A 25,848-nucleotide genomic window follows, 5' to 3' on the forward strand; every position below is an offset into this window, starting at 1 on the left:
AGGATGCAGAGAAAGAAGGAACTAAAATTAAATGGACTGACAGAATAAAAACAGAAAGACACCAAAAATTAAGTAACACAACTAGAAATAAAGAAGGGAGAGAAAAAATAACAAATGAGTACATAAGATTCTAAATAACAACTGATATGAAGACATAAACAGATACTAACAAGACAGACGCACACAGTGAACATCACCAATTCAGCACACCTGGGGCTGTGTATGGTTCGGGTTCCTTTAAGAAGTTATGCCAACTTCAGCAAAAAAAAAACTGCAAGACCAGGGTTAAAATGGGTTTAAGAAAAATAAAAGTCCAATTTAAATTTTATTGATTTCATCAGAGCAAATCAATAAGAAAACAGTAGATAAATTCATTTGATTGATTGATAAAGTAAAGAATATTGTCATAGTCTAAATATTCACACATATTTTACAGTCAAGATAATAATAATAATAATATTAATAACAAATAAAAAAGCTGTAGGATTTTGATATAAGTAGTCTTAGATTTTTAGCCACAACTTGGTTTGACCCAAAACAAAAACAAGAAGCATGTTTTTTTTAATCAGAAGAGCAAAAACGGCAGCCTCAGGTTTCCACACACAATCACTAGTAAGTTTCTCTTAGAATATTTTTTAATTTATATAACACTGATGTACAGAAATACAGATATTATAGTCATTAACCAGATTCAGTTTTCAGTATTAGTATTATCATTATTATCATCATAATACCAGTAGAATAGAAACATTGGCTTGATATATTTATATATCTATTTGTATATATAGTGTGCATGTGTGTGTGTGTGTGTGTGTGTGTGTGTGTGTGTGTGTGTGTGTGTATATATATATATATATATATATATATATATATATATATATATATATATATATATATATATTGTGGTTTAAAGTTGGTTTCTGTGTCCAAAGTCCAATGTTGACTTAACGTAAAGCAAGGAAGGATCCGTGCTGGGAGGCAAACGAGTACAGCAGCTGAGAAAGTACAGACATTAAGAAGGAGAAGGAGATGGATCACTGAGAAAAGAAAAGGAGAGATGGGGGATTGAGAGAGGGGATAACAAATGTATATAAAATAGGAAGAGAGAAAAATCTGCACTTGTGGGTAAACAGCATAGTCAAAGAGATAAGAGGATCCTAGAGAGAGTGGGGAAAAACAGCAGCAGAGACCAACAACAGAGGGACAGACAGATGGAGTGAAGATGAAGGTGTGGAGGAAGGATGGCTGGACAGGATGGAGGTCGATTCGGATGTTTGTGTGGCTGCAAAAGAGATGATAAAAACAGTAAAGGAGCAAAATATAGCATTACTATCTGTCTAACTATGTGACTTGTATCAATACCAGAGGCACAGGAGAGTCATGGTGAAGTATTGATTTCATGATTGGAGACTGGATAAGGTTTCTATTACATCTGCTTTTGACTGGGTATGTGAAATTCCTTTTTGAACATTGTCATTTTGTCTAATAAAATAAACACATTCTATCTCATCCTTCAGCTGCTTTTGCAGAAGTGAACCAAGACCATAGGCTTTCCCCAACCTTAACCAAATTCTGTTTGGTCCTGAACAGAATATTGAAAAGCTGAATTACATTTTACTTGCTACAAACTGATATTGCAGAAATGTGTTCAAATTAACTCTTTATGTTGATATAAATAAAAGTATTTTTTTCTTTTTGTACTGTAAGTGTCTAGCTTTGTTACAGTTGGTCACAGTAGGACACTATTGTTGACGTTTTTGAACAGCTCTATAGTATTCACTAGTTTAAAGATGATAATTAGGACGTGACTGACAGGGACGCTGGATTAAAGAGCAGGGCTTTGTGCAGAAATTCAGTATCAGATACTGGGACAATTAGACAGGAGAAGAGGTGAGAAAGGACAAACTGTCTAGGTATCTGAAAAAGCCAAGTCTGAAAACATTTTCAAGAAAACTATAAAATCCAGCTTTAGAGGGAATGTGGATGTGTCCTTAGCCCCTGATTTTAGGATTATAGTTTAGAATTTCCACTATACAAATTCTAGTTTGGCGTTGGGGAAGAAGCTGATCCAAACTCAGTGCAATTTATGTCAAGCGTAAGGAAAAAAGTCTGCAAATATGGCCACAAGGAAATGGGGGATGTGGGATGCAGTTCTTTAAGAAACATTCTTCGAAGCTTATTAATGGAGATGGATGAATTAATGATTGAATGCTGAATGTGGAGGCAATGGGAGAAGGGTACACTCGGGCTTTAGAACACTCTGGAACATATAAATGATCAATTGCGTCTTTCAGCAGAGAATAAAAAAGTTTTGGCTGTCCAAAGCTGCAGTCAAGCCACAGAGAATAGAGAAGGAGGAAAAGGATGGATGAAAAGATGGATGAAAGGAGTAAGGGCAGTAAAGAGGCTGGTTGTATGCTTTCATGTACTGGCTCCATCATTCTTCTTTCATTTTACCCTTGTATAATCGTTCTTTGTTCTTCTTTGTTTTTACATCTCTCTAACATCTTCCTTCTTCTCTCCTCTCTCTGCAGCGTCCCAAACAGAAGTCTGTTGTCACATTTCCTCTTCTCTTTTTCTTCTCCTGCTTTTTCACCAACTAATTCATGTCCTTCTCTCTTTCCCACACCTTTTCTTCCTCCATCTGCTTTTTCCACTTCTTCATAATATGTGCCATCTTTCACCAGCTCCTCACTCCTTTGTTTCCACCCCCTGCACCTGTTCCTCTTCCTCTTCCTCTACATGGGGAACACTAAGAAGCCGGAGAATGTGGAGTATTTCCATCCTCCCATTAGGTTTCCTCGCTCCAATTTGAGGTAGGCCCGGTCCCCCTTCTCCATTAGGATCAGGACACCATTGCTAGCTGCCTCGCGCGTCACATCCTGGTCGCCGGCAAACGCCGAAATCACCGGCCAGCCATTGTGCATGAGGCTCACCTGGAATCAATAGAAAAGTTTTTAGTTTACAGAGTGAAAAAGAGAACAAAAAAGAAGCTAAGAAAGAACTGACAGGTATACACTTGCCAGCACATACAGGGAGATGCAGGGACATAGAATGACACAGAAAACACTCAATATCATGATGATGCTTTCATTTAAATTCAGAGCATCATATTTTTAGACTTTAGTTCAAGAATTCTTTCATGTTTTCAATAAGAAATATTTTATCAGTAAAGGTAATATAATACAACATTATATTTCCATTTTGTAGAGCACTCAGCACATTCAGTGGGAGATTTAACCAGGTGCACTTTTTTTTTTTTTATCATCACTTTAAGAAAAGATTTACCAACACTTAAAGAGACATTCTCACACACACACACACACACACACAAAGACACAACAGATCCACTCTGTGTCTGACTCAACAAATGTTTCAGTTGGGAATAACATCTTCATACAAAGAGAAGTAGCTGTCAGTAATGTGTGCCTTCCCTCTCTAGGCCACACAACTTTCATCTCTTTTGAGCAACAGCAGAAAAACAAGGATCACCCATATGCTTCACTAAATAAACAGTTTTATGCTACCCCTGGAACCAGTAAGGCTCTAAAACTAACTGAAATAAATAAAAACATTAATACATAAATACAAATTCTGCTGTATAAAATCTGTAAGTACATGAGGAAAGAGAAGTGCAGAGCAGTGGTGGTGCACTGTAAAGTGACTTTATGGGAGGTTTAAGAGGGTTTATAGATGTCATTGTAATGTCTCACTATCAGGGGCCCCTTGTCCAAGACATTTACCTGATTTGCCTGGCTACAATGCTATGACATGATGATAGAATTGGCATCAGAAACCATCTACTGTCACCAGTTGCACTGTGAACTTGCATTGAGATTGCTGTTCTAATTCTAATAATAATAAATGTGATAAATAACATCAGACAAAATTAACTAATTCTCACTGATCTGACAATTACTACTAATTAAACAAACCTACTCAGACTTTTGTCACTTTAACAAAGATAGATTTAATTAAATAAGAAATGTATTTTGTACATATACTGTACAAAGTCTATCTTCTCCAAATTGTAAAGGATAACTGTTTCCTGTGTTCAGCTCCAGTGTTTTGTTGACTCATCTCACTGCACCAACTGTCTCCCTACGCAGACTGTTGCTCTATGACTTCACCCAACACCCTTCTTTGCCCTCATTACTATGGAGGGCTGCTTTAACATAAACATAAAATAAGTTGTTTTGTCCACCAGCTGAGATGGACAGTTTCATCACAGTGGATTACTCATTAAACAGTATATGTGCTAATAACTTTCTAAACACCACCTGTAATCCTCCCACTGTTTCCTGTTTCTTCCTATTTAAATAGGATAGACATTGTATTATATTATATATAATTGTTTTAACATCATAGAAGACATAGTTTACAGCCTTTCTCTACAACTAATACAAATCCTGCAGATGTCCATCTTCTCTCTTAAACAGTTTAATGGCCAAACAAAATGTGTGTTTGTACATTAACATGTGTGTCTTTACATTATCTCTACAGCAAGGCTTTCAACGTTTATCGAACCAAGAAATAGTTCAGACGCAAGTTTATGGCTGACCTATAAATGTTTCTGGAGGCAAGGAATTGAAAAACTGTCGCTAACTAGTGGAACACGGTCATAAACATCCCATAATTATACACTTACTCGCCTTATTTTGCGTGATGGTCAGAAGAGGGGGAGTGAGTTAGCGCTACTGTGTGTGTGTGTGTGTGTGTGTGTGTGTGTGTGTGGGCAGGAGATGGAGAGGCTGTCAGAGTCAAGAGCTCTCCTGGCCTGGCACTCCTCTTAATAGCAAACTGAACACAGTGGCACAGGCTGTGTGTGTGTGAACGTGTGATTGTGTGTGTGGCTCTGAACAGCCAGCCTGTGAATTCGATGGAAACACTCAGACGACACTTAATTTTCTTTTTTTTAAATTGCAGGATAAAAACACGGCACAGATTATGGCAAAATGTACATTTCACAAAATTTAAAACGCTGTTAGGGCCACAAATAATGTATTAACATAATATAATATATATTATTATTAAATATCTACACATTTATACAACATCTTTTTATTACTTTGTCTTATTAGTACTCAAATGGTACATTCTCAAGCACCATCATGCTAACTAGTGCTGACTTTTTTAGCCAGACGTAACACATAAAACACCTGAAAAATTTGGAAACTCTTAGCTTCACTCCAAAGCATGATATGGGAGTTTTGTGGAATCAACTAATCCATTCTAATCCATTCTTTTATATTTTAAGCAAAAATACTCTGATTTTATTGTCAAAACTTATAATAAAAGTTGTCCTGACTTAAACTGACTTTAAACTTGATATAATGAGTAGAATGAATGAAATTTGGCGAGTTACTTATCTCATCAACACTTTAAATGAGTCTTAACTAACTTGCTCTGATTTTATATAACTATAAGATAACTTTTAGTTTTTTCTACTTCATCTAATTAAGGATTTATGTTAACGTAAACCCTGTTTAGTTTCAAATTTGTAAAAAAAATTGCAACAGGTTTCCACACAATTTACAGAAAAGTCTAAAAAGCTGGGTTAAGAGTGTAGTATAATAAGAGGAAGATGGGCAATTTAATGTACTGCAAATGTACTGCATATTCTGCCACGTCAGTCTAGTTGCTTTTAAAATCATTGCCATAATTAAATGCTTTTTGTCCTACTGTACCATTGCTTTAGGATTTAAGATATGTAGTGTGAACATGTAAGACTAAGAAGGCATCACTCAGTGTGAAATGACAGAGCATTGTTTTGGCTGTTTGACCTGAACTTGGCTCCTGTCGAAAATATAGTGTGCTATGGGGAAAATAACTTTTCACCTTGTTCATGTTTATTCAACTTCTGCTTCACAGTTTGACATTTTCACACTTCCTTCTCTCAGCAGTCCTACAAAACTGCCAACTGTTCAAAAGTCTTTAGAGCAATGGCATACTGTAAAATGCTACCCATGGAAGAGGTCACTGAAATCATTAGTTTTAAACTGTATTTGTAACAGCTAAATTTGAACATTACCGCTAAACTGTAGTATTGAACAATTTTTACTTTTTTTATCTGCACAATTCAACCAGTAATGACACAACTAAGACCAACAATACCACAGTGTGACTAGTTTACAGTGGTAACAAAACTGCAATAATAAGTGAAGCCTTTATAAAATCACTGCTTCAATAATATGTGTCCTTTGTATATACAGACACAGAGGTAAGATAAGCATAGATCACATCAAGTCAACATAAAACCCGAATTTTATCATGCTTTGAGCCATCACCAATAACCAGCATCTCTGTAGATTCAACCCTGTTTAGTTATAACAACATGTGGGTGACTTTTGCAACCTGATAACATTTCATATTAATGTAGAGGAAAATTTGCTGAATTATATATATGTTGATACTGAATGTAACAATAAATGCTCACAGACAACGTATATGTTTGTTTTCGACTAAATAAATAGGCCAAATTTTTTACGTTTTTTAATAACATTAACTGTATTATTTAAGTGCTTAATCCTGATAGTTTTGTGACCAATTCTAACAAAACTACAATTTTTGCACAGTTTTAATCTCGTGTTTTGACTGTTTTGAGCAAAAACAAGATTGATACTGGCCACCATTTTGGCTGCTATTGTAAGCGACGGTGTCTGCCATTTTATTGCCTGCCGCCAAAAGGTGTCTAATGTCATCAGGTGCCGGCCTCTATGTGACAGAACTATTTCAACAAGAAATGCAGTGGGGAGAGTATGAGAGACTAAAAAGTGCGGACAAAAAACCTATATAGGTGTTAAAGTTGGAGGACAGGTTAAAACTTAATTTCAGCACTTTATCACAGCATTTGCTGTAATGAAGCTGTGACATTATAAATGAATCATAATCTGTTTAACTACAGAGAACGTGCACTGTTACTTCAGATGTTCATTTGCATTCAGCCAAAAATTAACTCTCTTTTTAACCAAAGTGTTTCTATTGCCTAAAACAAACAAGAGTCAGGATGCGGACCCTGGTCTCCGAGGTGAAAGATGTGCACTTTGCATGCCAGCAATCCACCCTAATCGCCTCATTGTGACTCCACTGATGCTGATAAATATAGCACTTGCACAGGTTATTAGAAAATGAGATGCTTCTAAAAGTTATCCACCCAGCAATTACTTTGGCACAACAGCACAAATGAGAAAGTAGTTTAGTAGAAATGAAAAGATTTGATTAGTGTAAGGGAAACAAGTACACAGACATAAAACAAGTACACAGTTTCAGTAATAACATAATTAAAACAAATTTGACACTCCTTCTGTAGAAGCGTTTCTAGAAGCTATGTGTTGAAGATGGAAGGTGGATGACAGAATGACATGAACGTTTCTAAACTCTTTAATATAACTGATTTTTCATTACAGAAAATTTATATTACAGCAACTATTAATAAGAACCCCATATATTTGCCTATTTCTTGCTATAAATCCAAGATTTAAAAATCCAAGTCTAAAAATATCAAGTACACCTTCCCCCAAACCACACTCAAAAACCAAATCATAATGAAGGTGCATCCATTCTGCATGTGACCAAATTGATAAAACATAATTTGTTTTGAACATGTAAAACTAATGCAATGAACAAGAACAAATCATTTAACAAAGCTAAACAACTTATATTCGTGTTAGTCAAACAAGTTCCTATTTTCCAAATCAGCCAAATGCCACAATACATTTTTTGAGTGTAAATGTCAAGTTAACAATATTGGGATTATATACAATACAGACAGCAAATATTTTGTTAAAAAGAATATGAACAGCCTCATGTTAGCCTTATTAATCACCAGATATCATCATATGAAAAAGGCAGGGTCACTGCAATTTCATAGATTTTGGTAAAAGACCTAATGATGGGAAAGAAAAACGAAAGTAGTACACACTTTAGATGGAAACATTTGTTTACATCCTCATGCAGGATGGAGGACAACTAACAGATACAGTGCTGTAGCTGCACAGCACATCCTTCTATGAGCCAAGTAAGCATGAATGTGAAACCATACTGGTTGAGAGTATCACACAGGGGGTTAAAAAATAAATGGTAGTTTACAGCAATCCTTTATTTAGGATTAAATACTAAACTGAATATGCTCCTTATAGTTATAAAGGTAGCCCCTGGTCATTTCTCATTACAGTTATTAAATATGTATCAGTGACAATTCTGTAAAAGACTATAACTAAAATTTATTGACCTCCATTTTTGCCTGACAAAAAGAGACCAAAACAAAATAAAAACATTGACTCTCTAAAGTCTTATTCAACCACCTGCAACATATGTGGAATCACTAACTGTAGTCAGTTTCCACTGCAGCCTAAAATATCTCTGGTTCAAAAGCTGATTGTGTGGCTATCAGTAAAAAACATCTACCATTCAGCAACATTGTGTCTCTTTGATCTAACATTATAGGGTTTATGTACTCAATGAAAATAGATCATTTAATAAGATAATTTAACATTTAACTAGTGCTGTGTTTGCTTAAGAAATTTGAGTGTATTAATGATCCGACACCATAGTTTGTCCTCTCAAGCTGAACGCACCGAACAATAATTTAAACAAAATGTGAGAGAACTAGCTGTTCTGAATCTATCAGAACAGACTTGTCCACTAAGCTCATAACAGACCCAAACAATGGCTGCTGAGCATGGTAGGTTTGCACAGCATGACGGTGACAGGTAATGTCAGAAAACTCCTTTATCAAAAGACTAAGACTAAATCCAACACAAAATCAGGCAGCAAAATTAATTGATATTCCAATAATTATCACAACTGATAAATGTAGAAAAGATTTGAAAAAAGTGATTTAGGCCTTATTGCCAAAAACTTTTTTCATACATTTTTCATTTTCTATCACTATTATTAACATAACAGAAACAAACAATGTCACTTTTCTACTGTTTTACATTTTATCTTGTTGTTTGCTTAATAAAGTCCCCACCAGTCCTGTAATCTTTAATATTGCCAAGCTCATGCATCTTTCAGTTAAAACAATGGCTTTTTGGCTTCACACAAAGGCCTTTAACTGCAGAGAGCTGCCATGTTTGCTCTGTACTAACATAATGGAAGTGTTAACAACTGCAGAGCCAAAATGCTTGAGTGATGTTTGGCTTTTTGGCATGTGAGAAGTAAGTCAAGACTTTGTGTAGAGTGTAAAAGCCAAAAGATTGTTTGCTGCATCATCCCACTCAGCGGCCTTGCTATATTTGGTGCAAAGAACAAGTGGAGCAGTTCTTGAATTTGGGCATCATACCAAACTCCAGTCATATTTTTCTCAAAAGTACAGTACACTTAGCATAGTAATTCTTTAAAATTAAATATGCTGCTGCTTGCGATCAAGACGTGTGTAGTTTGTACCTCCTGAGTAGATTTATAATTGTGTGTGTGCTTATACCGATAATGTGACAGCTTTAATTGATTAGCTTTTATGCACCCAAGCAATGTACAAAAAGCAAGTACGACTTGTATAGAAAGATTATAATTTTTAACATGATGTCTACATGAAATATTGGCCAATTTACGGAAATGTTTACAGATAAAATCCCTCTTTTACTCTCTCTCTCTTTGTCACACACACTGGCACACACACACACACACAGACACACAAAGCCACACTGGGTCACTGTGTGGTGTGTACCCCACTGATGTATGACTCTAATAAAGCTGTGACAGTAGCATTGGAAGGATGAGACTGTGGTCACCACAGACTCAAGCAAACACACACACACAAATGCACACGCAAACACACACACAAACACACACACACACACACACACCTGTATGAATAAAAAGCATGTATTGGTTGTCTCTGTGTGTGGAAATCAGCCATCAGGCACTATGTCCCCTGATCTCACACGCTCACAGACACAAACTCACATGCGTGCACAGACACACACACACACACACACACACACACACACAGCACACAGTTGTACTTGCTGTCAAGTGTACCCATACAATTACCAGCCATAAATATAAAAGCATGATAATAGGACTGCACATGGTGTCAGGCCTCAATCGATCTGCATTCATTAATGCATAAGCACCAATTAACTGGCTGAGTAACAGAGAGAGATAAAATAACAAAGGGAAAGAGAGAGAGGATGGGGAGGCAGAAAGAAGATACATAACGGAGAGAGGAAAAAAGGGGTGAAAGGCAGGAAAGTTAGGGGGAGTGATAAGTAGTGAGATAGAAAATCTGGCTCATGTAATGTAAATATAAGATGTCTGATGTCTCAGTGCAGCACTTAGTGCCAAAGACATGATGACATCCTGTTATTCCATCAGTTCTGTCCAGTCAACTGTCTTGACATGACAATGAGCCTCTTTTGTTTTGTTTTTAGATTTTTTCTTTTTGTCTGTCTCACTTTCTCTATATATTTTTCCTCTTTTTCTCAATGTGTAATTTACATTTCACTTGCTTTACTTTCATTTCCAGATGCTTTGCCTTCCTGGTACTACTTAACTCTTTTTTCCTCTTTCCTTCTATTGGTTGTTTCTTATTTATGCTTTCAGAGTCAGATACACAGAGATGGGCACATATATATTAGTGTACCAGTCTGGGGCCTGTAACACCATCAGTCCTGAAAATGAACGTCCTCCCAAACCCTTTAGAGTGCAAAGGATAAAGGTTTAAAAGAAAAAGAGTGTTCCTAGTTCAAATAAAGTCTAGCTAATTAATGTGAGACAAGATAGATAGGTTATCGTAATGTCCACATCTTTATGCTTGCACAGACTCTAAACTTTAAGTAAATCTAAATGTTGAGATCATAGAAGTGAAGGCAGATGCTATAATGTATATTTGGCCAGTACTGTCATGGCCTTTGTTGTTTTACAATTAAAGGTACAACCAATGTGTAATGTCTAAAAACATGAGGAATAGTAAATAATAAAGCTGAATTGCAAAATGTATAAACCTGATAATGCTCGCTAAAATCATTTGCTGCCCAATGCTTTGAAACAACAACTCATAGTTTGTAGTAATGCTTTGTATTTTGAAAAAAGCTTTTTGCTGCCGCACAGGTTTTCTCAGCACTGAATCTGGAACATCTGTGCTGGCCAGGAGACTATATTTAGGTCATGTCTGTGTATTTATCTGGTGCTTTTAACAAGCCCTTTATTTTCAGACTTTTAGATTGCTGTTCTTTGTTGAGGCATCTTTACAGCAGATACTGTGGAAATCTACAGTAGGTGCTTTCTAGAAATACAGTTAACAGCTTGCAAATCTCAATGGACTGTGGCGGTAATTTGTAACCAATTATAATAAGCAGTTTTTATCCCATTTGGGATGAAATTTGTACATAAATAGACAACAGAATTAATATGCTATAATGCCTCAATATCCTAAATATATTATTAAGAGATTTGTGTGCAGTCTGTCTATTGAAAACAAAGAGAAAAATAACTGAATAAAATTTCACTTCAGTGAGAATGCGAGTTTCACACAAGTATATCAGCTATAAAACAGCCTTAGAAAGCTTAAACTGTAAGTGATTTTTACAGTTTTTGCCAAGATAACTCCACCGGATCTGCTATTTATTTGTTTTGTAAACTGAAAGTCATTGTTCTGTGGCCAATATCTTTCCAGATTAATGTTGTATATGACTGTGGCTATACAAAAGATTTTTTTTTCGCACAGCAAGCACTATATCTTGCAATCCTATTGTAAAGAGTGTTACAGCAAACAGAAGACGGAGTGTTTGTCAAGTCTTCTAATGTGCTTATTCTCCATCAGTGCCGCAGTGATCACTGCAGCCTCTATACCACTGCCAGCACAGCATGGCGGGTGTTGTTTTTTCTTTTCCCTATGTCTTTGCCTTATTAAACTGTTTGTTTGTTAGCAGAAATTATAATTAAAGAATCTGCTAGAATTTTGAGAGTTCATTTTGAAAACACTGGAAAAATGGGCCTGAAGGAGAAACTCACTCCTTGACTGACCAAAGAAGGCACAGCAGCAAATGGCTTCACACTTGAACTTTTAAAAAGAAGTTTCAAGGTGTTTGATGTTTTTTGGCTTATTACTAAGTGGCAAATTTCAACAATACAGAAATTTATAGTGTGAAGCAAATTACCCAGTATCTGTAAGAAGGTGTACACTTACTGTAAATGAAGAAGGGTATCTGTTGTGTAAAATTGGAACTCGACTGTGTGTAGTTTTATGCAGACCCACAGAAAGACTTGTAAATAATAAAATAAATGCTGGCTGAATTAAATTTGACTGCTTCAGTCACTGTCACACTGTATCACACATAATCTAATTGTTCCCTATTCAAATGGGTAATTAGTTCCTGTGTAAACATAACATTGGATCTTAGTGTAGTTGATGTGCTGTTATATACTGTAGTCATTAGAGAGAGATTCAATAGAAGTGGCATGATAATTAAAAACAGAGCAGAAATGATGAAAGAGATAAAGGCAACCAGTGGAAAAGTCAGGAATTTGCTAGACTATTTACAACCCCAATTCCAAAACAAGTTGGGAAGATGTGAAAACCTAAATAAAAACAGAATACAATGATTTGCAAATCTCATCAACCTCTATTTTGTTCACAATAGAACATAAACAACATATCAAATGTTGAAACTGAAATTTTACCATTTCATGGAAAATATTAGATCATTATGAGTTTAATGGCAGCAACACATCTCAAAAAAGGTTGGAAGAGGGGCAACAAAAGGCTGGAAAAGTAATTGCTAAATAAAAATTAAAAAAAACGAATGAAAAAGCATTTGACAACTAATTAGGTTAATTGGTGACAGGTCAGTAACATGATTGGTTATAAAAGGAGCATGTCAGAGAGGCAGAGCCTCTCAAAAGTAAAGGTGGGCAGAGGTTTACCAATCTGTGACAAACTGCGCCAAAGAATTGTCAAACAATTTCAGAAAAATGTTCCTCAGCATAAAATTGCAAAGACTTTGAAGATCCCACCATCTACACTTTATAATGTTATTAAAAGTTTCAGAGAATCAGGAGGAATCTCTGTGCACAAGGTACAAGGCCAAAGGTCGAAACTGGATGAGTGTAATCTTCGGGCCCTCAGGCAGCACTGCATTAAAAACAGGCAGGATTCTCTACTTGACATGACTGCATGTGCTCAGGAACACTTCAAGAAATCACTCTTTGTGAACACGATCAAGAAATGCCGTCATGTTCTCTGGGCCAAAGCTCATAATATATAATGGTCTGACGCAAAATGGAAAACTGTTCTGTGGTCAGATGAATCAAAATTTTAAATTATTTTTGAAAACCATGGACATATCCTGCAGACTAAAGAGGAGAGGGACCATCTAGCTTGTTATCTGCAGACAGTTCAAAAGCCTGCATCTCTGATGGTTTGCGGGTGAATTAGAGCCTTTGATGTGAGGAGCTTACACATCTGGAAAGAAACAATCAATGCTGAAAAATATTTAGAGGTTTTAGAGCAACATATGGCCCCATCCAGACAATATCTCTTTCTATGGAAGGCCCTGCATATTTCAGCAAGACAATGCTAAACCACATCATTGCATGCAACCACTGCATCCATCGCAACAGCATGGCTTTGCAGGATAAGAGTCCGGATGGTGAACTGGCCTGCCTACAGTCCAGACCTTTCACTAATAGAAGACGTCATAAAATGAAAAATCCAGCAAAAAAGGCCCAGGACTGTTGAGCAGCTAGAATGCTGGTTCAGACAAGAATGGGACAACATTCCTCTCCTAAAACTCTAGAGAGCGACATCCCAGACATTTACAGTTGTTAAAAGCTACACATTGGTAAACATCACCCTGTCCAACTTTTTTGAGATGTATTTCTTCCATTAAATTAAAAATGAGCTAATATTTTCCATGAAATGTTATAATTTCTCAGTTTTAACATCTGATATATTGTTTATGTTTTATTGTGAATAAAATATGGGTTGATGACATTTGCAAATCATTGCATTCTGTTTTTATTTATGTTTTACACATTGTCCCAACTTTTTTGGAATTGGGGTTGTACATTATAAACCAGGGCAAAAAACAGATCTTATAAATGTCCGCAAACCTTCACCAGTCTTAATCAATACTCCCTCAGGGAAAAACATCATTAACTTGGGGAAACCACTGGGCAAAGCCTTCAGCTGTCATATTTCATCCTCAGTGAGAGGCAAAACATACAACTCTGAATCATCAGTTACTAAATGTCAAACCACAGCAAAAGGGAAAAGTAATTAATATAAGTGAGTTGAGAACTTCAACAAATCCTGACTGTTTGATGATTCTATGAGATAGCATTAACAGGACAGTTCCCCCCCCAAAAAAGCTGGAGAAAATAAAAAAAATAAAATAAATTCTAACTGGTCAGCAGTGAATTACTCAACAGAACAACAAATGTTTGTAAATAAAAAACAAAAACAAAACAAAACAAAACAATCTTTTATGGTATTCACTTTTAATCATCTCATGTAGATAAATGAATCAGAAATCTAAAAAGTCTTTATATAATTCTGCTCTAACTTAATCTGTGTCCCTTCATGCTGTCGCCTCTGGCTCAACTGCGAGTCACGTATGTTTCACTTTGTGGACATTAACACATTTTAATTCAAAAACCATAAATTATTAGAATTGGATAAGTGGTCTTAAACAACTGGGCCATAAACCTGTGCTTATAAAGTTTTTATGTACACTGATAATTTATCTGCTAATTTATCTAGCTTAGTAAATGTAGCCTATTCCTTTATTTATCACTTAACTGGAAGAACAAAGAAACTTCTGTATTATAATATTAATGGCTAATCAATCAGGGCAGCACAGTGGTGCACTGGTTAGTGCTGTCCCCTCAATGTGCATGGTTTGACTTCCTGACTGTCTGTGGCATTTCTGTTTGCATATTCTCCCTGTACTTGCGTGGGTTTACTCCCGGTACTCCAGTTGTCTCGCACAGTCCAAAGACATGCATGTTAGGTGAACTGTTGACTCCACATTGCACGTAGGTGTGAATGTGAGTGTGAATGGTTGTGTCTCTGTCTATGTCTTACTTTCTTGCTAGTGACCTGTCCAGGGTGTACCCCACATCTTGGCCAATGAAAGCAAGGATAGACTCCAGCCCTGCACAACCCTGAACAGGATAAGTGGTTACAGATAATGGATGGATGGATGGATGGATTAATTAATCGATATGTAATTTTGAAGCATTTCTTTCAGTTTTATTCGTGCATCTTCAGCATTTATTTCTCAATAATGAAATAATATTTTAATAATACTTTATTTTGGGCATACTGTTTTTCCATTATTATGTTAGTTTTGCTGATTCTACTGTACACCAACCATAATATGTATGCAATTTTGGACCATTTTCATCTTCCTGGCCATTTTGTCTAAACTATGAAAGAACTGTATATGTGTCCTTTCCAGCTTGATTGACCTGGTAATTCTCAGATCATTCTCAAACTGAATGATACAGGGATGTATTTTGGTCCTAGAACTCAGACAGAACTGTTTATGATCTGGTTCCTGGGACAGTCACACATTCTTATATATCTGGTACACAGGTAAAAGCCATTAATTTAAAAATATTCTTTCCTGTAGATGATTTTGTTGTACAAATTGACAAAATGCTTGGCACACCTCCGATTGGCCAATTGGGTTTTTTTTTACAAATGAGTCCCTAACTGACAAGAATGACAGCTTAATGGTTTACAGTTAAAACACATTCTTCAATTTATGTCCATTTTAGGTCCAGGCCTGTTCAACCAATTTTAGGCTTTCTGAAAGCTTTACACTACGCCCATGTTTCTATTTGAATTACAAAAACAGACTTTGATATTAGGCTTCCTTTCTCTTTTGCAAATAATGGTCACTCCGTTATCACTGTATTTCTTATTACATTTGTTCTTTGTCTATGTTGTCAATTGTCTCAGTGTAGAATTTTTGTAATTGTTGATTAAAGACTGTAGAGAAAATCCTGAGTGGTCCAGTTGATTCAAACACTGTTGATCCAAAATGTAAATATACTAAATATGTCTACAGATGTAATGACTCACTTTTGTTGAATCTTTGTATTAATCTTGTTCAATGTAAAGACAATTAACATTCAATGAATGCTACAACTCGAAACCTTTTCTTACTTGTACGCAAGCCCAAAATTTCTATAAAATGAGGGAGACTCAGCACAGGTTGACTGGATAAAAATTAACCCAAGAATCTGGCTTATTGTGTTCTTTCTTGTGCGTGTGTGTGAGAAGCCAGTGTACAAACACATACAGTAAATGCTTCTCTAGATCTTTATCACATTAATTGACATATTCTTTATGTGCCTTTTCTGCATCCATTTATTCTTAACATGATGATTTGGTGATTTAATGGAGAAATTACCACTATGGTCAGTGCTGTGTACCCTCTAACTTTATCCATTAAAATGTCACACAAGACAAAAAATATATATATAATGTCGGTCATGTAGATCTCATCCACATATATTTCCCAAACGGCAACTATGTAGTGTTTATTGTAAAACTGAAAAATCCAACACTTTAGTAAAATCCTAAAGGTCCATAAGGGCAATGTGTTTTTGTCAAGTCCCCAAATCTACCTCAGTACAGCAGAAAACCTACCCATGAAACAAGCTCACAAACAAGCAACTAAAATCTATTGTGCGTGAGTCCTGACATCTCCCAGAATATACTGTTTCTTTGGTCAGCTGCAAACAAACCAACTCCATTATCTTGTCTTTGCTTCCTGCTTTCTCCTTTCACCACTTCAAAGGCAAGAGAACGTAGGAACAGATAAGATGTTTATTTATGTGGCTTTGACTTGCCTCTCATTTCCCTGCATCTCTACCACAGAAGATGATCACTGTCTGAGCCAGTAGCATCGGAGAAGTACTGTAGTATATTTCTTTTTTTGTCATAACTCAAATCCTGCCCCTAGTGCTGCTCACACTTCTTCATGGTGCCTTACATCAGCGCACTGCTGGCCACTGACTTTGCTCAAACACATAGCTGTAGCACCCTATTGACACATCTGAATATTTCTTTCATTCTCACTCTTTCACTATTTGCAAATTGTGGGTGGCCTTAAGGAACGTGTGAGTAATATTGGGGTTACAATGATAATACCTAAAAACTATAACACATCCACATTTCTTAATGAACAATGAAGAGCCTCTGTTTTTGTTACCAACACAAACTCTGTATGTTCTGAACACTTACAGAATAAAAGAGATCTACAGTTTTCTTTGAGACAAATTAATTTCCTTTCTCTATTCCAGAGAGGAGTCAATAATTCTTTACAAAGGTAAATAGCTATCCCTTTGATGGTGAGACAATGTTTTGGGAAAGATCATGGGTTTAAATAAAGACTTTATGAATGTCAGAGGACCTATGTCCTCATGTTACAATAATAAACATATAATTAGCTATCATAATCCACCCCAACATCTTTCAAGGCACATTTGGTCATTCTATAGTGACACCAGACTCCCTCCTTTCCCTGTTATTTTAACTGCAGCAATTAGAAGGCTTTATCACTCAAAAACATGTTGTTTTGGAGCATTTGGTACAAAGTGTTTTGTCTTACACAACTGCTTGATGTCACTTAACTATAACAGAGAACAAATGGTTGTTATAGGGTTCTTGCATCAACAGCTTATAAGGTTGATTCCATAATCAACCCATTCAGACATACTCAAATACTATTGTTTACATCTAGTGCGAATAGTTTTAATGTAACAATGCTTGTTGGAGCATGTTTACATCCTATCTCGCTCACCAATGCCATCTGTTGAAGCTTTTTTCAACTAAAGTACCACCATCTTGCCCTTTATGAAGCACTGCAATAACATTTATAGCTTTCAACATAGATCAGGTAAAAGACTGCTGAGGCTGTGAGAGGTGAGAGCCTTTATTGACCAGTATCAACATCAAAACAACAGAACAAGAGTTGGTATATAATAGCAGTTGTAAGGATTCTAGATGACCAATAGATGTATCATACTGGCATTAATGACATAGACCGGGAGTGAAACAGGGAGTGACAAAGGGACACACAGCTATGTGTGTTAAAGTTAAACCAAGCTAAATTGTACTTTATAGCTGGAAATGCAAATACTGAATGCTCACACAGCAGGTTTTGATATGTGTAATACAACATATAGATTATATCACTCTTTAAACAATAACCAATTAACAGATGTCTTGATGCAATTTGCCTTAAAGCCAAATAGCATGTGTATATGTATGAAATCTAATTAGTCTAAGCTTATAATATCAATTTATAAACAAAAAGTTGGCTAGTAGCATTTGCTTTAAGATTATCTGTTTGGCTAGACAACAAATACAGAGTCAGCATGTAACTTTTTGTACATGGCTCTTTCTAAGTTTAGTCAGTGTCAGTGTGTTGGAATGTCAGACTAAATTTTAGTCAGACTAAATTAAATAAACTGTTTGATGTTATTTAAATATGTCTAGAAGGGATGTGGCTTTGGTTAGGTTTCATCTCAATGGTTCTATACACATGTTAATATTTAAAAGTGTGTCTTTTTAAAACAGAATTTGCCAGCTCTTTAATGAAGTGGTGCTTATACAGCACTTTATGACAGCACCATAACCATTTTTTAATCAGCAAGAGGCATCATATAATACAGAAACACAACATTCATTATGGATTATATAAAATATATAATTAAAAACTTTGAAAAGTTTCTAAACACTGAAAATATGTTTGCAGTAGATATGTGTCAAATTACCCACAGAACTGGTATTTGTGCTTTAGGAAAGCAATAGTTTTTATAATAGAAACTGTGGACATATTGTCTTGAAATCTAATCACACACTATGGTCTCTTACTGTTCAAAATATTCACCCACCTACCCATTGCTCCACACTATTTAAACCTATTTACCACCTATTTAAAGTTCTGCTCCATCTGCATGTTAACATGCTATGGTGATGTATTTCTTGTTGGTGTAGTAAACAGAACAATTACATGGTAGAGCATTTGCTGCTCTGAAGGAACTGTACAGTATTTCAAAACTGAAATATGTTTGCTATATCTCAAGACTGCAATACATTTTTGACCTTTATGCTCCAAGTTAAAAAATAGAAACGTGTGTATTAAAAATCTAAGTACAAACACAGTTTTTTGCTGAAAATGCTGCTTTATTACACAAAGATGCAGCTAGTGAGTCAAAACCTCTCAAAACCTTTTGTAAAATACCACTTATTCACACTGCAAAACCAAAATAATACTGAACTTTTTATATTATTTTGCATTCTATGTTTTTACATCTCCTGGCTAGTAAAATTATTTTTCCTTTTCATTAAACTTTCTATAATTTGGATCCAGTGTTTAATGGAAGACCTTTTTAGAACAACCCTAACATCTACTTAACATTGACATGCTTACTAACAATAAGATAGGTATGTTTTGATTTCGTGCTGTAGCTGAGGCCACATTTATCCATAGCTAATAAGTCCAATGTGGCTACATAAAAAAAAAAAAAAACACATTCGTGTTTTAACAGCTTTGTGCAGAAAAGACCTCACACTGTAGATATTCTATCAGCACCTTATGTGTTTGTCTTTCAAATCTGTGAGCCCTCTGTTCCTAGCAGCAGGTACAAGATGTACACTAAAAAGGATGAAATTTATTTGCTTTCATTTATTTTTAAACATAGAGCAGTACCACATGTTGGAAATGTGAACAGTCATAGCTGTAATGAAACGCTGTAACAAAAGAAAGTGTTTGATATGTATATTGGGAATTTATATCGAGAATACTATAAGTAAGCTACGTATCCATTAGTGGAAGTTTGGGCATAGTTGAACTGTGGCTTTATGAGTGGTGTGATTGAGATCTCTCTAGATGTGAGAATGCACTATATTTAATTTGCAATCCTTGTATTTAACTGCTAGACAAAAAGCAAAGACAGACAGGTTTGTTGTGACTTTTTGACACCCACGTCACTTCACTTCACCTTTCACAGACAGACTGATGAGAGATGGAACAAACTGTTTATTCCTTTATACATCTACCCAGCATCCGCTGATCAATAGTTGCTCAAGATGTCTGGCTTTCTTCCTATGTCTCTCTTTGCCTTGCCTGAGCCTTCCTTTTTCTTTCCTTCCTGTCCATTCTTTGTTCTTTTCTGACTTGTCCCTCATCGCTCCTCTTTTTCTACTCCACACATTTTCTTTTTTGCCTTATTTATTTTGTCACTCCCTCACATTCCAGGTGTCAATTTGTCTCAGATTTATTGCCATTTTTTATTCACTCTCATTAATTCCTTTTTTATTCCTTCTTTCCTTTCCTGTCTCTCTTAGTATTTCTCATTCTTTCCCATCCTCTTCACTCTCCTTTTGCTGTTGTCTCTCATCTCCAGCATGCACCACAGTAGCTGCCTCTAAGGCAATCAAACAGTGGGAGTTTTCAACACAGCAGATGCGCTGGATGGATGGGAGGATGGACGGAGGAGGTTTACGGTGAGCAGCACACAGGATGCATGCTCAGAGGATAAAGGACAACCTACACCTGTCTGTTTCATGTCAGAAACATGACAGAATGAAGGTTTTCTAACAGCAGATAAGGTTAAATTTAAAAAATTAGCTAGAGTGTTATCATCTAAAAATATTTAGGGCTTTAGATTATACCATTTCTCTATGTTCCTTTTTAATCCATCTATTGCTGTTTGGCTGTTTAGAATATCTTATGATATATTGTGGGTTCATGCTGAGAAAACAGCAAATTGTTACAAATAACAGCAGCAATGGTAATGTGACAGGCATTATCACCATTGTATCTTGCATGATATGACAAACTTAATTAACACGGTGCCATGAGTCAAGTGCTTGCCATCTACGGTCTTTTTGCTTTCAGTCACACAAAAGTCACTGGAAATATGTGTTGTTTGACATAGCCTTCCCCTCCTCCAGTGTCCCCGGCCTTCCTCCTTGCTGTCATTGTTGTTACTGCTGCTGCCACGTTAATTAATTCAAGACTCCAATAATAAAGTATAAGGAGCAAAACATAATGCCAAAGCCGCGGGGATCCAACAGCATAATTACACAACAGTTTAATTTGGAAGAGATTCATTGTAATTAACACTGTGTGGCTTGTAAATCGTCGTCACGTGCATGTTAAACGCTGGGAATGGGCTTGAGACAGCTCAAGTGCTTCCTATCGTTTGACACATCAAAAGGATATGGATACTGCATCTAAGACAAAGTGAAAACGAGTTGTTAGGAGGATGAAATGGAAGTTGTGATTTGAGAAGTATGTGAGAAACAAGTAAAGGGGAAAAACATGTAGTTTCTATAGTAAATGCACGTGAATGTGTTGAGCGTAGGATGTATGAGAAGGAAAATTAGTATGTCTCTGTTTGCTCTGCTGAAAAATTACTTAATGTTTTAATCTTCAGAATAATCAAAAAATGAGTCAGCCTGCTGCCTCTTTTCGTAGACACAGAGAGACATCGCTGTCCATGGTGCTGAAAGTAAAGCTGCTGGAGTCGCGTGGCCCCCCTCGCGCTCAGCACAGCACCCCGTCCTCCTGCCGGCTACACACGCCTAATTTGGCTCTGTCCTCTGTGCATCTATTGATTAATTATGATTGGGCAGGCGGGTGGCGGACGACTAGCTTTCATCTGTTAATGCCCACCTCCGTCGTTGTCTGCCGGGAAAGGCATCTCAAACATCTTTAAAATGACTGGCAGTGCAACTGATATTCAACTTTTTATGGAGGGAGGGGGGCGAGGGTGCGCGCGCGCACACACACACACACACACACGCACCCGCACACACATAAAGGACAAACACAAAATCGCTACCTGTATAGTTTGGCGGTTGTAGACTTTCACTACGTGGAAGTTAAAACTGTAAATCCCTTTACGTGGCGCGATGAAATTACTTCTCTCCTCGTCAAAATTCCTCCCAACGTTTACTAGAACCTAAAAAACGAAAAAGAAAGAAAGAAAGTAAGTAAGAAAGAAAGTAAGTAAGAAAGAAAGAAAGAAAGAAAGAAAGAAAGAAAGAAAGAAAGAAAGAAAGAAAGCCATGATGAGATCACACTAGTGCATAAGAAAGCGACAAACAAACAATAACAAACAATACACAGCTTTAAAAAGCTGACTCTCCCAAATGTTTTCTGTTCAGACTCCAGATAAACGCACATTAAGGCACTGAGCCTTTCTGCCAAAATACCCTCTCAGGAGGATTGTTTGCTTGTCTAGTTCAGACTAAAACTATTGTATTGTACATTTTCTATCACAATAACTTCTAGAGACGGTCTTTTGAAACTGATGTACTTTGTCTGTTTTATTTGTTTATTTTTTTTTTTTCATGGGGGACTGAGATTCACTTATGGAGAGGAAGAGCTCTGCTTTTATCCAGGCTTTTTAGTCCCTGTCAGAACTTCAAAACTTTATGAGGAACTTAATCAATCTTTCAAATGGCATATTCAATTACGCATTTCTGCCCCCAAATGTCTGGTTTTATGGACGGAGAGGAGCTGTGGCGTGTAAGTGAGCGGCAGTTTGAGGGAGAATTAACCTTTAACGGCGGGCGGGTAGGACCTGCCCTTGCGACCTGCCGTTACTAATAAATTATTTGGCGAGACGTGGATACCCATATCCCATATCGTTAGCTCAGAAAGTTGAAATACTTAAAAGGCGTGCTTACCAGTCTATACTTTCAAAACCACATTGAAAATGTGTTACTTATAAAAAGAATCGCTACCCAGGCAGACTTTCCGATCCACATTGGCTTATCTCCAACACAGCGACTCTCTGCTGTCCACCAAACTAGTGCGAGAGGTTCACGAGACACAGCGGCACATTCACCGATTACCTAATCTAAATCGGATTCTTGGTTTGACTGTCTTTCTCAAGGTCTTACACAACATGTCCCTAGAATAAGTTGGGACTTTATTGCGAACAGAATATGTTAAATGTCTTGAGTATGTTAAGCTCCTGGAACACACCAAAAGAAGATGTCACGGAGATGTTTAGGCGCAAAAAATACAGCAGCATCTTCTATTGTTTGTTGTACTTCTGTAAAACGGACACATAGTATTTTACATTTTCCTTCAAGCTATATGCAGCTGCCAGCTCCCACGCCGGGAAACATGCATGTAACAGATTAAAGACAAACACATGCCACCGGAAACTTAATGCGCGCGCGGGTCTACATCACTCATTTAAGTAATATTCTTCTGAAATAAAAACTTCAAGCTGACAAGACTAAGTGAAAACAAATATAAACTTACTTTGATTTCTCAATTTTGCTAGTTTTTTTTTTTTTTTTTTTTTTTTTTTTTTTTTTTTTTTTTTTTTTACAGTATAACAGAATTCATTTGCTCCTACCCGGTCGAAGTAGATGACCATGGTCCGATTGCTCATCTCTGATGGCTCGTGGTTGGTGTTCCGGACTGCGGAGAACGCCACCTTGGCGCTGCCCGAGCGCACAGAGATCCCGAGCGCCGTGCCCGTGGGGTCCGAGGTCGGGTTGGAGTCGCACACCACTAGGCACTTCCCCTCCAGGACGATTGGTTCCGTCTCGTTCTGAGCGCGGGTCGGGCTCGCAGCGAGCCACACGGCACTCAGCAGGCAAAACGCCAACATACCGGACCAGAACGATGAACTTCTTCGGTCGTCTTTACCCCTTTCACCGTAGGCCTATTTCCCCCTTTAAAAAGTAAGATAGGAAGAGTTTCCCGGTGTTCCCTCGCTGGACCTAGAGATTAGTTCTTTACAACTAGACGCTACTCCTTTTTCTGGACTTAAGTAGCCTAAAGCAAACTGTTTTCTCCGTCACGGAACCGCTTTCAAACAAGACGGCTTATTTTTTAGGCTTCTGTCTTCCTTTTCTTCACAAAACCACTGTATTACCCCAGTATCTCCAACCGCGGTCCCAGTCTTCAGCTGTTCTTCTCCTCTTTTCGGAGTTCTCGAAGCCTTTTCTGTCACTTAGGAACACAATAAGCGGGAGTCGCGCGTGGTGCGGAGGGGCCCTGGACGAGTGACAAGGCAGCGGCAGTCATAGCGTGCGGGGGGGAGCTCCGTCTGCTCTCTCTCTCTCTCGCGCGCGCGCTTGAATTATTGATATGTGAGATATGAGAGTTTCAAATACTAAAGGCTTGGGAGGAAGGGACGCGCTGCGCTAGCAGATGCCCCCGCCTTGGTCTTGTTTTTTTTTTTTGGTTTTTTTTTAAACAGACCCCTCCCTCCCTCCCGGTAACGGAGACCCATCATCAGATTAGCGCGTGCTCGTCTTCGATATTTTCCAATCACCGCTTGCCGAGCCGATCGCCCCTCCCCGCCCCGCGACTTTCTCTCTCATTCTTTCTCTCTCTCTTTCACTCTCATTAGCTTTTTCCTTTTATCCCTTTTCCTACATCTATCTATCCATCTATTTTGTTCTCTGTGCTCTTTCCTGTTGTATCTCTCCTCCTCTTCATCTCTTTTCTCTCGTCTCTTTCTCACCCACCCAAACACACACCATTCTCCCAGCAGCTTACAGGTGAACAGAAAGCAGCAGTACTGTCTATGAAGGAGGGGCCGTGTAAAATGAGCACACACATGCACCATCCTTCCTTATGATGTAATGATCACTACTATTATACAGGAATAACAGCAGGAAGTCATATTAGCTGTTTAGAGACGAGACTTCTCCTTGTGTAAATCTCATCCTGAAGCTGTGGAAATGTCTGTTGGATTAACAGCAAACAAGTATAAACAGGCATGGAGTATGTAGAATGCTTAGACAGGCAAAGTTAAACATCCTTATTGCAATGACAGTGGTAAAAGTTTCTAGAGGAATGTGCAGCATTGCAAAGTGTGTGTGCCAGCTGAGCACCCCTGGGGAACAAACAAGGTGGTTTTAAACGGGTATCCCAGTGATTAAATTTTTTGCTTCCACACAGGTGGAGGAGTTGTACAACAACAAGAGTGATAGTGACACTGACATTTACAGTATCATGTTTACACATGTTTGCAATTATCGTGGAAACATGTGCCCCTGCACCCCTACCTTTCCTTTTTGGTAATTTTGAGCTCATTTTGTAAGTTTTACATTTGTTTTTGGATGTTTTGTGTCTGTGTTTGGTCATTTTGCCCGTTTTTAGTCATTTCATGGCTATTTGTGGATTTGTCTTTTTGTTTGTGGTCATTTTGCTCCTCTTTGGGGTCATTTTAGGTAGTTGCTTGTTATTTTACGTCATTTTGCATCTTTTTGTTGTTCTTGCACCTTTGCATCTCCTTGAATCAATGTATTTGTTTTTTATTGACCACTTCCACATGACCCTGACCTCTTAAGTGCCAGTACCTTGTTTGATAGTCCATCCATGTTAATATTATATCGACTGTTATATGAAAACTTTGTTGAACATCTCTAAATGCTGTTTCATTAGTCATCAGTTATTTGTATTTTTATTTCTTTGTTCAATCCATTGCATCCCTTTCTTTTTCTGTATGAACATGCATTTCTTCCATTCTCTTTCCATTCCTGTCCTTCTGTCTTCCTGATGTTTTTTTTTTCTTTTACTTCCCCATACCTGTCCTGTCTCCTCCCTGCCTGTCTTTGTCTTTCTTCTCCCCCTCCCCTCTGTCATTCCTGCAGGTTTCCTCCCTGTCTCTCTGTTGCAGTCTCTCTGTCCCAGGGGTTCCCTTCAGCCTCTAATACAAGCTGACGCTGAATGACAGGCCAAAAGGACTTCTCTCAGATACAGGATGCAGGGGACGAGTCACATAGTCTCTCTCTCTCTCTCTCTCCATCTCTTCCATCCACACACAAACACACTCACACACAAACACTCTCACACACAAACACTCACACACATCTCACAACTCACATCTTCACTCTCT

At 37.3% G+C, this 25,848-nt stretch overlaps 1 protein-coding gene across 1 annotated transcript; it reads right to left on the reverse strand.

Moving 5' to 3' along the window:
• Positions 1-312: 312 nt before the first annotated feature.
• On the reverse strand, positions 313-24,168 carry cbln1 (cerebellin 1 precursor). Its single transcript, XM_067502581.1, has 3 exons — positions 23,350-24,168; positions 21,817-21,936; positions 313-2,936 (listed from the first exon to the last, which is right to left on the reverse strand). Exons 1-3 carry the CDS (start codon positions 23,605-23,607, stop codon positions 2,739-2,741), a joined length of 576 nt encoding a protein of 191 aa, XP_067358682.1. The 5' UTR covers positions 23,608-24,168; the 3' UTR covers positions 313-2,738.
• Positions 24,169-25,848: the final 1,680 nt, after the last annotated feature.

Source organism: Channa argus, chromosome 4, assembly GCF_033026475.1.
Source record: "Channa argus isolate prfri chromosome 4, Channa argus male v1.0, whole genome shotgun sequence".
Taxonomy (NCBI): Eukaryota; Metazoa; Chordata; class Actinopteri; order Anabantiformes; family Channidae; genus Channa; species Channa argus.